The sequence below is a fragment of the Electrophorus electricus genome, chromosome 4 (assembly GCF_041902795.1).
Source record: "Electrophorus electricus isolate QZ-2024a chromosome 4, ASM4190279v1, whole genome shotgun sequence".
NCBI lineage: Eukaryota > Metazoa > Chordata > Actinopteri > Gymnotiformes > Gymnotidae > Electrophorus > Electrophorus electricus.
Window position 1 is genome coordinate 25,658,825 of NC_137500.1, and position 16,505 is coordinate 25,675,329.

The 16,505-nt window shown below is 43.0% G+C and overlaps 1 protein-coding gene across 17 annotated transcripts in view; it reads right to left on the bottom strand.

The window, feature by feature from the left end:
• LOC113577132 (protocadherin gamma-A11-like) overlaps positions 1-16,505 on the bottom strand; it is a 119,671-nt gene that overhangs the window by 21,320 nt on the left and 81,846 nt on the right. Inside the window, exon 1 of one of the 17 annotated variants that reach the window (XM_035521386.2) lies at positions 13,929-16,481. The exons of 13 other annotated variants lie outside the window; for them this stretch is intronic. In XM_035521386.2, coding sequence (XP_035377279.1) covers positions 13,929-16,355 — 2,427 coding nt within the window. In that variant the 5' untranslated portion in view covers positions 16,356-16,481. Of the gene's footprint in view, positions 1-4,296; positions 6,937-7,440; positions 10,035-11,085; positions 13,653-13,928; positions 16,482-16,505 lie in introns of those variants that run through there. 3 more of the 17 variants (XM_035521337.2, XM_035521368.2, XM_035521415.2) reach the window with 3 other exon arrangements.

A 16,505-nucleotide genomic window follows, 5' to 3' on the forward strand; every position in this document is an offset into this window, starting at 1 on the left:
TTTTTATCCTGTTGTACTTATTTTCCATACTGAAAGGGGAGCAGGCCAACACATACAAGACAAAGACTGCAGAACAGTGCGGCAGGGGTGGGGGAGGGGAGAGATGGTGAGAGAGAGCGTGGGCTAGCAAAGAACAGAAAACTGGGCTGGTGAGATACAGTGCTGCAGTTACGCATATCGCAGGCCTCAGCTAATCGTCATCACCGACACGTCGCTACCATTTCTGTGACCATAATCATGTCTACATAGAGATTTATTTAGACTACAACTGGGATTTGATGTGCATCAGAAACAAAACATGACCTGGTTTCATCAAGTGATAGGAGGAAGAGAAAAACGAGGCCTAGATAGATAATGTCTCATTCCAAACATGATAAATATGTGTGTGTGTGTGTGTGTGTGTGTGTGTGTGTGTGTGTGTGTGTGTGTGTGTGTGTGTGTGTGTATGCAGGTGCATGGGCCCTGCTGTTTCTTTGCCCTCAACAAACCTAAAGAAATCCCTTTAGTAGAACACTAGAATGAACAAACACAAACTCACGTGAATGAGGAACACAGCAAAGCAAAGAAAAGAGAAGCCAAATATACTCTGTTGACATTGCAGGCAGTGGATAGCGTGATTCTGAACAAAGGGCTTGATCTAACTGCTCAATAAACTAGCACTAAGCACTACAGCAATGCAATCAAAATCACAAAGCAAGCACAACATAAGAGAGAAATCTACACACCCTACTCAAACCAACTCCCTGTCCCAGGACATGCTAAAGGAGAGACCTTCACACACTCCAAACAAGGCCAAAACAGCCGTAAATAGGGAAGCAAGCGCTGACTGGTCTTTCACTGCAATTTTCAGAATCCCTGCCTGTATAAAATCCCAGTGTAAACAGCTGAACCACTCTAGTTGCCGAGCGGTTTATGGGTAGTTTGCTCAGCATTATCTACAATAATATGACAAAGAAGTCAAGTTTTCTTCCGCTTCCTCTTCTGGGTGCACACACAGATGTGCAAGGGCAGGAAACAGGACGCTCATAACAGTGCTCTCATCATCTGCTCGTCACGGCAGTGTGTTGTGCTTATTACAGAAGATCCGCTGCTCCCACACACTCAGAGCAACCTGCCGAAAACACACCCCTACTCTGCTGAAAACACACACCTACTCTGCTGAAAACACACCCCTACTCTGCTGAAAACACACCCCTACTCTGCTGAAAACACACCCCTACTCTGCTGAAAACACACACCTACTCTGCTGAAAACACACCCCTACTCTGCTGAAAACACACACCTACTCTGCTGAAAACACACCCCTACTCTGCTGAAAACACACCCCTACTCTGCTGAAAACACACTCCTACTCTGCTGAAAACACACACCTACTCTGCTGAAAACACAGCCCTACTCTGCTGAAAACACACCCCTACTCTGCTGAAAACACACACCTACTCTGCCATTATTGTACTGGGTTATATGTTAGTTATGCAGTGCTCTCTAGCTGTTATTCGTAGATTGATAAGAAAAGTTAACTGAACGGCTGAAATTGAAAGAAAAGCTTCTAAACAATGCTAATGTTACATAGGGTTAGGGTTAGTTACATAGGGTTACTGTAATTTGTGTAGTAGTGCTATAATGACACAGATCCCCCAAAATATAGGAAATGCGTCTCATAAGCAGAGGATGTATATTAAAAGAGCAGAGTCCTAAAACACAGGAAATACAGAACAATTACTACATGTATAGAACAATTACTATAGAACAACTACTACATGTATAGAACAACTACTGCCGAACAAGTACTACATGTATAGGTGTGCATTAAAAGAATAATGGGGTGTATTTTGTTTTTGACTTATGCATTGAAAAAAAAAATAGATTACAAAGTATTTAACTTATTTAAGAACATGTCAGTAGGTCACACATATGCAGTGAAAGTGTATAAACACACCCACTCAAAGTGTATAAACACAAACCCACTGAAACTGTATTAACACACCCCCCAGTGCACCAACACACACCCAGTGCACCAACACACACCCAGTGCATCAACACAAAGCCTCATCAGCTTATTAGGCACTCAAGTTTGTGCAGAAAACACACAACAGCAATGTTGGTTAAATCTACAGTCACAAAGCAAATCTGCAGCCCAGTTATGCTTATGGATTCATGGTTAAATGATAATCTGTGCTCTTAACAGAGGTGCACAATGATCACCAAACAGGCCTGGATCTGGGTGTATCCAGCCGGTGCTGACGGCTTTGAACTGGGAAGCACGGAAGGTGATATTAGTGAGTGTGGAGTTAACAGCATCACTCTGGGGTAGATTTAGGAAAGCAGACCTCGTTCACGAGTCTGGAAACTGCAGACTAGCGTCTATATAGTGCTAAAGTGATACCAGGTGTGAGAAAGCTCACGGGACTGAAGGCACAGGCATGCACATGTGCACACACACACACACACACACACACACACACACACACACACACACACACACACACACACACACATTCTTTATCTTTGTGTGCATATATATATATATATATATATATATATATATATATATATATATATATATGCACACAAAGATAAAGAATATATACTTATGGTACAAGCCACTTGGTGCTATTGCTGTACATTCTAGTATATACCGTACACAGCAAGACAATATACAGCAAAGTTACTTTTTATAGAAGCAGCCACTTCCGCTGAAAAGTGCACCCACATGTTTTCTTCCTTCACCAAGCGAGAGCCACATCTGACTGCCACATGAACCTTTCGCTCCGCTTTCCCTGTGAAGTCTTCTTTAAAGTACCGAGGGTGGAGCAGTCTGTTTTGAAGCACTGAAAGCATTAGGAGGTGAAAGTAGACACCAGCGGCACAAACCGGGGGACTCTGCACGTTAAAGCCAGCCAAGCAGTGGCGTGTTAGCATTTGCTTATGTGCTAGCTGCTTCAATTCACGTATTGCAGACACCAGAAACAAAAAGCCTAGAAGCACTCAAGGCTTGGGGTCTCGTTGGATTTCTCAAACACAGACAAAATAATAATAAAAAAACAAAGTATATAATAAAGTTAAGGTGAGGTTAAAAGTTGATTAGTATCTGGTCTTTAGTAACCTTCCATATTGTGTGAAAACAAAACATCTAGAAAAGAAGTTACAGGGTCTCCATCTCTGGCCCTTCCCTTGGAATGTCTTGTTGCTTTATAGCACGTGAGAAGGGATAGAATCTATTCCCAGAACACTAAACTGGCCTCACAGAGGTGAATAGGATGAAATAGTGCTGCATCTCCCTTTTCTTGAACTCTCTAAGTATTCCGTTGTGCAGACATGCCACATGGGTGATTAGGTTACGTGCATAATGGATTTACTGAGTCCCACCCCGGTCTAGATGCAAACAGCAGCAGTGGAGGAAAGCAGACCGTGCAAAATGGCTGCTGTGCTTTTTGTTGCTGCGGAGACGAGGCGAGACGAAGCAATCTGGATATACTGTTAACGTAAGCTGTCTGTGTGGCACTTCCCTCTGTCTCTCCCTCCCCAATCCCACGCACTCGTGGAGAGGGGGCTGCAGTGTACTAATGCACCACTCCTCCCAACTCTCTCTGTCTCTCCCTCCCCAAACCCACGCACTCGTGGAGAGGGGGCTGCAGTGTACTAATGCACCACTCCTCCCAACTCTCTCTGTCTCTCCCTCCCCAATCCCACGCACTCGTGGAGAGGGGGCTGCAGTGTACTAATGCACCACTCCTCCCAACTCTCTCTGTCTCTCCCTCCCCAATCCCACGCACTCGTGGAGAGGGGGCTGCAGTGTACTAATGCACCACTCCTCCCAACTCTCTCTGTCTCTCCCTCCCCAATCCCACGCACTCGTGGAGAGGGGGCTGCAGTGTACTAATGCACCACTCCTCCCAACTCTCTCTGTCTCTTTTACCATCTCTCCTCAGTCCTCTCTTGTTTCTATACACCCTCTGCTTTCTGCATATGTGCAAATAACAACGTCATTAACCACGTGTGTTACTAGTTTGTCCTTGATGCGCTGCAGCGTTTGAATAAACTTGGGAACGTTGACAGTTCTTCACTCTGCTCTGCCCTATTACGTTGCAATGGCCACGTTGGCATATTTCCCAGACTCAACAAAAGGTGGCTCTTATTGTCAAAACAGACAATAAAAATGAATTGTGGGAAAGAAATATCTGTGTAAAGATCTGTGAGGATAATGTTTAAGATACATCATACAACAACAACAAGCTACTCTGGAAAAGTAAAATGTCATTTCATTCAAATGGCCAGTCATCTCAAGGTGCTCACCTTTGCATTAACATCTGGGCCAAGCGTGTTTTGTCTAGGTACAGTCCTTGTGTCACTGAGGTCAACGCTCAGAAAGCTCTGACCGGAAGACCGGTCACATTTTATGTCGCTTTTTCTGGAATCAGCCGTACCACACACCTCATAGTTAAAGACTTGCTTTAGAGTTCCTGTTCCTCCTACGTCTGCGTAAAGGGGCGGATAATATGGAATAACTGGGAGATTTGCACTGGATTTGTAAAACATTCGCTCACGTCTCCATCTGTAGCACTTAAGTGACAGTATGGCTATGATGGACGTGATAAAAAGAAACGAAACTACAGCCAATGCCAAGACGAGATAAAATGTGAGGTTGTCGTCGTATTCTTTGTCGTGCGTAAAGTCGGTGAACTCCGAGAGCACCTCAGGGAAGCTGTCCGCCACCGCCACGTTAATATTGACTGTAGCTGAACGAGAGGGCTGTCCGTTGTCCTCCACTACAACAGTGAGCTTCTGTTTCACAGCATCTTTATCGGTGACTTGGCGTACAGTTCTTATTTCTCCATTCTGTAAGCCCACTTCAAACAGCGCCCTGTCTGTCGCTTTCTGCAGTTTATACGAGAGCCAGGCATTCTGTCCGGAGTCCACATCAACAGCCACCACTTTAGTGACAAGATAACCCACATCTGCTGAACGAGGCACTATTTCAGCCACCAGCGATCTGCCGGTTTGTAGGGGGTACAGAACCTGAGGAGAGTTGTCATTCTGATCCTGTATAAAAAAGTTTACCGTTGCGTTGGAACTCAAAGGAGGGGAACCGCCGTCTTGCGCTTTAACTGTGATACTGAAGGATTTTATTTGCTCATAATCAAATGATTTCGTTGCGTAAATCATTCCACTTCCTGAATCAATTGAAATTAAAGAAGACAGTGCACCGTTCACATCTTTGTCGACAATGAAGTACGATATCTGTGCGTTAGTACCCAAGTCTGCGTCGTTAGCTTTTATGCTGAGCAACGACAAAGAAGGCGAATTATTCTCCGTCACATGCGTGCTGTATGACTCATGTTCAAATTGAGGTGAATGGTCATTAATGTCAGAAATCTTTAACAGCAGTGTTTTTGTACTAGACATCGGCGGGTGACCGCCATCCTTTGCGGTTATTGTAATATTATACTCGGCCGTTTGCTCTCTGTCCAGGCTGGCGTCAGTCACTATGCTATAGTAATTGGTCAGAGATGATTCAGTTCTGAACGGAAGGTTTCTATCAATCGAACAGGTTACTTTTGCATTTTCCTCAGAATCGCTGTCTTGTACATTAATCATCGCTATGACAGTACCCGGTGGTGAGTTTTCGGGCAGTGTGTTTGAAAAGGACATAAGCGTAATTTTTGGTATATTGTCATTTATATCAGTCACTTCAATGACCACCTCAGAAGAGTCGGATAAACCTCCCTGATCCTTTGCTTGTATTTTAAATTCATGAACAGTGGCATCTTCAAAGTTAAGCTCTCCAACTAGCCTTATCTCACCAGTATCTGAATCTATCGAAAAAAGGTCTTTGATTTTAGGTGTCGTATGTTCAAAGTAATAGCCGATTTGCCCGTTTGCGACTGTGTCTGCGTCGGTGGCGTTTGCCGTAATAAGCAACGCTCCCGTTGCAGTGTTTTCAGGAACCGATGCCCTGTAAGAGTCCTTTCTGAATACAGGGGCGTTGTCGTTAACATCTAAAACAACAATCTTCACTTTCACAGTACCCGAGCGTTTAGGGTCACCTCCGTCCGTAGCAGTTATTGTTAGATATAAATGTTCTTCTTTCTCTCTGTCTAATGGCGCCTGTAGGATAAGCTCAACGTTTTTTCCACTGCCTGCTCGACTCTGTGTTTTCAGACTAAAATAATTAGTCGGGTAAACTGAGTAGCTCTGGATGCCGTTCATTTCCAAGTCGGGGTCTAGCGCATTATCCACAGAAAAGCGCGCTCCGACAGAGGCGGACTCGCTGATCTCAAGTTTGATTTCCCCTCGTGGAAAAGCAGGACTGTTGTCATTAACATCTAGTATCTCCACAGTAACTCTATAGAGCTCTAATGGATTCTCCAAAAAAATCTCGAAGCTGATGCTGCACGCAGACATTGCACCAGAGCACAGAGTCTCGCGGTCCATTCTCTCCTTCACAAGGATATGCCCTTTTTCTCGGGCCAGCTCCACATACTCGCGCCCACTCGCTGAAAATATTCGAGCCTTGCCCATTGTCAGCCGTTTATGTTCCAGACCCAGGTCCTTCACGATGTCCCCAACGAACGAACCGGGTGACATTTCCTCACGTACCGAGTATCGGACCTGGCCAGAGACGTAATTGGGAAAATACGCACAGACAAAAAACACGCACAGCCGCCGTGCAAGAAAGCCGTTTACCCCCATGATGATGCGGTCGCGTCACGGTATCTCTCACCCGATTGATACGAAATATTCTCACGATCGTTCATAAAAATATACGCATCCCATATTTATAGTAAAGGAACATTTGGCGGAAAGTCTTTAGCGCACCTCAGCACAGGCGTGAAGAAAACGTCCGGTCTTTGTACAATGTGAAAAAGACATGAAAGACAGTAGACATGCGCAAGTAGCACCAAAAAGGGAGGCGTAGTATTTCTATATTTCTGAAAATTCAACCCTACTAACAGCGACGCCCAGGGATCCGACTAAGAAATACACACAACCTGTCTCAGATACAGGACTACGAAGCCTTGGTGGAGAGATCGTTTAAATATAGTTAGATGTCAGTCAAGAAAGTCTTTACACATTTAGAGAGAGAGAGAGAGAGAGAGAGAGAGAGAGAGAGAGAGAGAGAGAGAGAGAGAGAGAGAGAGAGAGAGAGAGAGATGATGGGGCGTACGCAAACACAGTCTTCCGTTTACATGGTGCACATCACCTTATTCAAAGCCATTCATTTCCGCCCAGGTATATTTGTGCTGAAAAATGCGGAACCCATCCTCCTTTGGCACCACCACAATTGTGGATTTTGTATTGGGAATTGTGGATTGTGAATATGAACATTGAGAAATTCAACATAATGACTTAATGAATCCAAAAACCGTTAGACGTTAATATAATTATGTTTTTAAACAAACAAATGCAAAATAGAAACGTTTACTGCAAACACCTCACCTTGTTATCAGATTCTCCAAATGACAGCTTATTCTCTTGTACACGCAGCAGTGTCTGAGTCCCACTGGCGTCCACGCTAATAATGCTCTGACTACATGGTCTGACGTATTTCAAATCACTCTTTCTAGAGTCAGTAGTTCCAGACATTTCGTAATTAAAGCGTTGATTTAAAGTCCCTGTGCCATCGACGTCAGCGTAAAGGGGCGGATAATATGGAATAACGGGGAGATTTGCACCGGATTTATAAAACATCCGCTCACGTCTCCATCTGTAGCATTTAACTGACAGAATGGTTATGATGGATACAATAAAGAAAAAAGAAACTACAGCCAACGCCAAGACGAGATAAAATGTGAGGTTGTCGTTGTATTGCTTGTCGTGCGTAAAGTCAGTGAACTCCGAGAGCACTTCAGGGAAGCTGTCCGCCACCGCCACGTTAATATTGACTGTAGCTGAACGAGAGGGCTGTCCGTTGTCCTCCACTACAACAGTGAGCTTCTGTTTCACAGCATCTTTATCGGTGACTTGGCGTACAGTTCTTATTTCTCCATTCTGTAAGCCCACTTCAAACAGCGCCCTGTCTGTCGCTTTCTGCAGTTTATACGAGAGCCAGGCATTCTGTCCGGAGTCCACATCAACAGCCACCACTTTAGTGACAAGATAGCCCACATCTGCTGAACGGGGCACTATTTCAGCCACAAGAGAGCCACGGGTTTGTACAGGATACAGAACCTGAGGTGCGTTATCATTCTGATCCTGAATAATTATTTTCACGCTCACATTATTACTGAGAGGCGGATTACCGCCGTCCTGCGCTTTTACGCGAATGTTAAACTCTTTTGTTTGCTCGTAATCAAAGGAACGAACAGCAAGAATCTCCCCGCTCTCTGTATTAACTGTAACATAAGAAGAGGCAGAAACGCCGTTCACAGAAATATCTTCCAGAATATATGTAAGAAGCGCATTGTTGCTGGAATCTTTGTCAGTTGCTGTAACAGCAAATATAGACAATCCAGGGGAATTATTTTCCATCACATAAGCAGTGTAGAACTTATGCAGGAACGCAGGGGCGTTGTCATTGACATCAGATATTTTAAGATTTAGTGTTTTATTAACGGAAAACACAGGAGAACCCAAATCAGTAGCCATGATTGTTATATTGTACTCAGAAAACAGTTCACGATCTAAAAAACTTTCGGTAACCAAACTATAGAAATTAGAGGACGTCGATTTGACGCGAAATGGCAAATCTGAATTCACTGTACATTTAATCTGCCCGTTTTTGCCGGAGTCTATATCTTTAATGTTCAGCATGGCTATAACAGTATCCGGGGCGGAATCCTCAGGGATAGGACTGGAAAATGAGATGACACTGATAACAGGGGCATTGTCATTAACATCGGTAATTTCAACAAACACTTTACTCCTGTCAGTTAGTCCGCCTTTATCCATCGCCTCAACGTTCAGTTCATACTGTCTGGCTTTTTCATAATCCAAAAGACCCCCCACTTTTATTTCCCCGGTGTCAAAATCAATACTGAATAATTCTATGGCCTCTTTTCCGGTGCTCTGAGAAAACGAATACATAACCTCACCATTAGATCCTTTGTCCTTGTCGGTAGCACTCACAGTCACGACTAGACTACTTTTAGCGGCATTTTCTGACAAAGAAACGCGGTATATTGGCTGACTGAACATGGGCGTGTTGTCGTTTGCATCAATAACAGTGACAGTTATCCGAGCTGTCCCGGATTTTTGAGGAGTACCACCGTCAAACGCTGTCAAAATTAATTTATGCTCTTCTTGCAGCTCTCGGTCTAAAAGTGTTTGTAATACCATCTCAACATATTTAGTGCCGTCACTACGCGATAATTCTTTTAATGTGAAATGCTCTGTTGGACTAAGTGTGTATCTCTGTACTGTATTCAGTCCAGCGTCGGCATCACGCGCACTTTCTAAAGAAAACCGCGAACCTATGGCAGCAGATTCTCGTACTTCAACACTGATCTCTTTTCGTTCAAAAGCAGGAGGGTTATCATTGATGTCCAGTATTTCTACATCAATTCTATGCAGTTCGATTGGGTTTTCTAGAATGATCTGAAAATGTAAGGAGCACGGAGACACTTGAGCACACAGCTCCTCTCTGTCTATCCTCTCCCTCACTACCAGAGTCCCTTTATCCACATTCAGGCCGATGTACTCACGACTGTCCTCCGTAAAGATCCGCGCTCGCCCTGATTTCAGTCTTTTAACGTCCAAACCAAGATCCTGAATGACGGTCCCCACGACGGAGCCTTTGTTCATCTCCTCGGGAATGGAATAACGGACTTGCCCGTGCGCAACGGCCACGAGTAACGAAACCCCGACCACAAGCATCATCAACCATGCCGAAACCCGGAGAGCGGAGCCACTTTTCCGGACGTCAACAGAACAAAGAACGTCCATGTTCTAAACAGTCCAACCCAGAGAAGATAAAGAGAGCTACTCAAATAAATAATAAAAAATGGAATTGTTTTTCTTTCGAAATGCGGAAGACAACTCGTCAACGTTTGCGGTATTGAGAGGAAACCTCAAATGGAGAGAATTTTGCAAAGCATGCAGTCAGAATGTAGAGGAGGATTTTCGCATGGGCGTTTAAACCCGCACACACTGACCAACAGCGGCGCTTGGAGCACTATGGAAATATTACATCTGAAACTAGAACACTGACGTGACATATTCACCTTTATATTCACATATGCAACCTTGAAATCTGAAGGACGTTACAGTTGAGTAGCTTTGTTGTGGGCTCATGATGAGAGAAGGAAAATTGTAATTATTAAATTATAACAAGGACTTGAATTATAACAAGGACTGGAATTCAACAAATTTTGCATTTTAACAAGTTTGAAAGCGTGCTTTTAGGAAAGAAATAAGGGTAACAAAGGTGTCTCTTTACTAGCAGACATCAGATTCATCTGAAGACAATGTGTAGTGTAGGTGTAGACTGTGTATTGCAGGTGTAGACTGTGTAGTGCAGGTGTAGATAGAGTGCACTTGAAATCCTCATTATATTGTCAGAGTTTTCATAAATGTTCTTTATAGTATGTGAGTCAATTAGTCTGTCATTAGCTTTATGAATGAATCATTAGCTTTATGAATGAGTCATTAGCTTTAAGTGTGTAATATATCTGGGCAGAGTATGTCTGTTCACTTGCACCTTCAGTACAATTAAAATGGTTCTGTGATTTTGCCTGTTATGGTAAAGTAAAGCAAAAATGTTTGAAAGATTTTTTTTAATGTAGGGTGCAGGTGGAATTTGGATGATCAGTTGCCTGTATGCTTAATATTCATGGTTACTTATAATAGTTTTGGGAATATTAGCACCTGAAAGTCATGAATGTCATGACAACAGTATGATCAGGTTATTGATGATTTAATGAAAATAAGACAAAAAGATAACCACCATCAAAAATGGTTTTTACATAAATCATTAAAGAAAGGTGTATGAGTTTAATAAGTTAACTGCTAAATATAAGAAGCAAATGATTAACACTAAATAGTGCTGCAAGCAAAACACAAAAATAATAAACTACCAGAAAGAACATTATACAGACGATCTGAAACATCAACATCAGTACAACAGTTTTTATTAGCAGATCTTACCTGGTCAAAATCGTCACTAGTTTTCTTTATCTGAGCATGCGTGAGTGTTTGCTTCCCACTGCTATCCAGACTAGTGACACTCTGACTGCAGGGTCTGACGTACTTCAGGTCGCTCTTTCTGGAGTCAGTGGTTCTGCAAACCTCATAATTATACATGTGCTGTAAGGTCCCTGTGCCCCCTACGTCTGCGTAAAGGGGCGGATAATATGGAATAACTGGGAGGTTGGCACCGGATTTGTAAAACATCCGCTCACGTCTCCATCTGTAGCATTTAACTGACAGAATGGTTATGATGGACACGATAAAGAGAAACGAAACTACAGCCAACGCCAAGACGAGATAAAATGTGAGGTTGTCGTTGTATTCCTTGTCGTGCGTAAAGTCAGTGAACTCCGAGAGCACTTCAGGGAAGCTGTCCGCCACCGCCACGTTAATATTGACTGTAGCTGAACGAGAGGGCTGTCCGTTGTCCTCCACTACAACAGTGAGCTTCTGTTTCACAGCATCTTTATCGGTGACTTGGCGTACAGTTCTTATTTCTCCATTCTGTAAGCCCACTTCAAACAGCGCCCTGTCTGTCGCTTTCTGCAGTTTATACGAGAGCCAGGCATTCTGTCCGGAGTCCACATCAACAGCCACCACTTTAGTGACAAGATAACCCACATCTGCTGAACGGGGGACTATTTCAGCCACCAGAGAGCCACCGGTTTGTACAGGATACAGAACCTGAGGTGCGTTGTCATTCTGATCCTGAATAATTATTTTCACGCTCACATTATTACTGAGAGGCGGATTACCGCCGTCCTGCGCTTTTACGCGAATGTTAAACTCTTTTGTTTGCTCGTAATCAAAGGAACGAACAGCAATAATCTCTCCGCTCTCTGCATTAACTGTAACATAAGAAGAGGCAGAAACGCCGTTCACAAACTCATCTTCAAGAAAATAGGAAATGCGCGCGTTATTTCCGACATCTCTGTCATTTGCTGCAACTTCAAATATAGACACTCCGGGTAAATTGTTTTCCATCACATATGCGACATATGAATTGCTCCGAAAAAAAGGCGCGTTGTCATTAACATCAGATATTTTAATCGTCAACGTTTTATTTGTAGATAAAGAGGGAACACCCTCATCGGCAGCTCTTATTGTTATATTATATTCTGATACTTTCTCACGATCTAAAAGCTGTTCACTGACCAAGCTGTAGAAATTCGTCGACGTCGTTTTAATTTTAAAAGGTGTGTCTTGAGTTACTAAACACTTCACTTGTCCGTTTTTCCCAGAATCTAAATCTTTAACATTCATCATTGCTACCACTGTCCCTGGAGTGGAGTCTTCAGGAACTGCATTAGAAAATGAGATTAGGTTTATGACAGGCGCATTGTCATTAACGTCAACAAGTTCAATCACCACTTTACAAGAGTCTGTCAGCCCGCCATTGTCTGTTGCTTCAACGTTTATTTGAAAATGTTTTAACTTTTCGAAGTCCATATCACCGTTAACAGTGATATCACCGGTCTCGGAGTCAATATTAAAGAAATTGAGGTTTTTTCCTGTGCTTTGCGAAAATGAATACGTCACTTTAGCGTTCGTTCCTTTGTCTTTATCGCTGGCGGTTACTGTAACGACAAGCGTACCCTCAGGTGAATTCTCCGCCAGAGAAACTCGATATATGGGCAGACTAAACACAGGGGCATTATCGTTTGCATCCATAACTGTAACGGTTATCTTAACCGTGCCAGATTTTTGCGGGTTACCGCCATCAAATGCAGTCAGAAGTAATTTATACTCTTCTTGATTCTCTCTATCTAGAGGTGTTTGTAACAGCATCTCTACGTATTTCAAACTATCATTACTAGTGATCTCTTTCAAAGAAAACATATCTGCTGGACTAAGTGTATATCTCTGAAGAGTGTTAATTCCTACATCCGGATCTTGTGCGCTATCTAAAGAAAATTTTGCACCAGGCAGAGCTGATTCACTTATTTGAAAATGGATTTCTCCTCTCGCAAAACTCGGGGCATGATCATTAATATCTATTATTTCTACATCAATTCTATGCAATTCCATTGGGTTTTCTAGAATGATCTGAAAATGTAAGGAGCACGGAGACACGTGAGCACACAGCTCCTCTCTGTCTATCCTCTCCCTCACTACCAGAGTCCCTTTATCCACATTCAGGCCGATGTACTCACGACTGTCCTCCGTAAAGATCCGCGCTCGCCCTGATTTCAGCCTTTTAACGTCCAAACCGAGATCCTGAATAATATTTCCCACTAGCGAGCCCTTCTTCATTTCCTCGGGAATTGAATAACGGACTTGCCCGTGCGTAAAGACCATGATAAAGGCTAATAGAATGAAAAGATCCAGCAGACGAAACGCAATCCAGGCGGTATAGCGGCTGCTGCGCACCTCGACGGAACAAAGGGTAGCCATATTTTCATCGATAAAATCCAATCGAGAAAATGTCATAAATTTAAATGAATGTGAAATTGGAAACGGTATCCGAAATTGTCTGTACACAACCTCCAAAGGTGAAGGCACATTTGAAAGCCAAGCCACACAATTCTGCCGTCTTTATGATGTCATAATGTTAGGGAGGCTCTTCATACGAGAATTACGTATGCTGACCAACAGCGGCTCTCAGAGAGCTAAAATAATATTGCAGTGAAAAAAATAATCCAAATAAAATGTAACTGTCTTATATTAACGAGTCCATTTTAGGCGGGATTTTTACAAGATCAGTCTCACTTTGAATATGGTTATTAAAATTAAACGTATCTATATAGAAAAGGAAACTTTAAAGTCAATATAAAAGATGAAGCATGATGTAATTATCTCACCTGATCATTAGAATCACATGTAAGGTCACGATTCAGCCGCATGGTTCCACTGGTGTCCAAACATATGCTGCTCTCACCGCAAGATCTAAATTTCGGATCACTCTTTCTGGAATCAGTTGTTCTGCAAACGTCATAATTATACACATGTTGTAACGTTCCTGTTCCTCCTACGTCTGCGTAAAGGGGCGGATAATATGGAATAACTGGCAGATTGGCGCCGGATTTGTAAAACATCCGCTCACGTCTCCATCTGTAACATTTAACTGAAATAATAGCTACGATTGATATCAGGAAAAGGAACGAAACCACTGCCAAAGCTAGAACCAGATAGAATGTCAAATTTTCGTGGTATTCCTTGTCGTGCGTAAAGTCGGTGAACTCCGAGAGCACTTCAGGGAAGCTGTCCGCCACCGCCACGTTAATATTGACTGTAGCTGAACGAGAGGGCTGTCCGTTGTCCTTCACTACAACAGTGAGCTTCTGTTTCACAGCATCTTTATCGGTGACTTGGCGTACAGTTCTTATTTCTCCATTCTGTAAGCCCACTTCAAACAGCGCCCTGTCTGTCGCTTTCTGCAGTTTATACGAGAGCCAGGCATTCTGTCCGGAGTCCACATCAACAGCCACCACTTTAGTGACAAGATAGCCCACATCTGCTGAACGGGGCACTATTTCAGCCACCAGAGAGCCAGAGGTCTGTACTGGATACAGAACCTGAGGTGCGTTATCATTTTGATCCTGAATAATTATTTTCACACTCACATTACTACTGAGACAGGGATTACCACCGTCCTGCGCTTTTACGCGAATGTCGAGCTCCTTTGTTTGTTCAAAATCAAAAGAACGAACAGCAAGAATCTCCCCGTTCTCTGCATTAACTGAAACATAAGATGAGGCAGAAACCCCATTAACGAAAACATCCTCAAGAAAATATGAAATACGCGCATTGTTTCCAGTATCTTTGTCAGCTGCAGTAACTGCAAACACAGACAGTCCCGGTGAATTGTTTTCCATCACGTTAGCTGTGTATGACTGATGCTGGAAAAGAGGGGCGTTGTCATTGACATCAGATATTTTCAGCCTCATTGTTTTATTTGCAGACAAAGACGGCGACCCCTCATCAAAAGCTAAAACAGTTATATTATATTCCTGTATCTTTTCTCTGTCTAAAATCCGATCCGTTATGAGTCTGTAAAAATTTGGCGTTGATGATATTATTTTGAAGGGTAAATTTGCATCAATGGAACATTTCACCTGTCCATTCTTCTGCGAGTCGAAGTCCTTTACATTCAACATCGCAATCACAGTCCCGGGTACGGAGTCTTCAGCAATTGGACTGGAGAAAGAAATTAAACTTATAACAGGGGCATTGTCGTTAACGTCTACAAGGTCAATAGCGACTTGACTTGAATCTTTTAAACCACCCTTATCTGTGGCTTCAACGTTTAGCTGAATATGCTTTGTCTTCTCAAAATCTAGATCACCGTTAACAGTAATGTAACCGGCGTGAGTATCGATACTGAACGAATCTAACGCTTTTCCAGAGCTTTGGGAAAATGAGTATCTTAACTCCCCATTGGTTCCTTTGTCTCTATCGGATGCACTTACTGCCAAAACAACAGTGCCCTTCGGCGTGTTCTCTGCCAAAGCAGCCCGGTAAATAGACTGACTGAATAGAGGAGCATTATCATTCGCGTCCATAACTCTTACACAGATTGTAACGGTTCCGGATTTATGCGGGCCGCCGCCGTCAAACGCGGATAAAATCATTTTATGTTCCTCCTGCTCCTCTCTGTCAAGAGGCGTTTTTAAAATCATTTCGACCCGTTTCATTCCATTGTTACTAGTCAATTCTTTTAATGAAAACTTATCGGTGGGATTAAGAGTGTATCTCTGGAGCGCGTTCAGCCCTGAGTCAGGGTCATGCGCGCTATCTAAAGAAAACCGAGCACCTGGGACAGATGACTCACTTATGTCTATATTGATTTCCTTTCTTGAAAAAGTCGGGGCATGATCATTAATATCTAATATTTCCACATCAATCCGATGCAGCTCCATTGGGTTTTCTAGAATGATCTGAAAATGTAAGGAGCACGGAGACACTTGAGCACACAGCTCCTCTCTGTCTATCCTCTCCCTCACTACCAGAGTCCCTTTATCCACATTCAGGCCGATGTACTCACGACTGTCCTCCGTAAAGATCCGCGCTCGCCCTGATTTCAGTCTTTTAACGTCCAAACCGAGATCTTGAATAATATTTCCCACTAACGAGCCCTTCGTCATTTCCTCGGGAATTGAATAACGAACTTGTCCTTGCGTAACCACCACGACAAAGGCTAATACAGTAAGAAAATCCAGTAGAGGAAACGCAATCTTCCAGGTGGAAAAAAAGCTCCTCCGAGCGTCAGAAAAACAAAAAGTACCCATCTTTTAAAGTACAATCCAATCAACAAGATGTGACATACGTGCATGAAGTAAAATGAACATGAAATTATAAATATCGTCCAAAAATTCTCATAAACAGAACCTAAAGATGGAGGCACAGTTTAACGCCCGCTTTCAACGGGGAGAAATTCT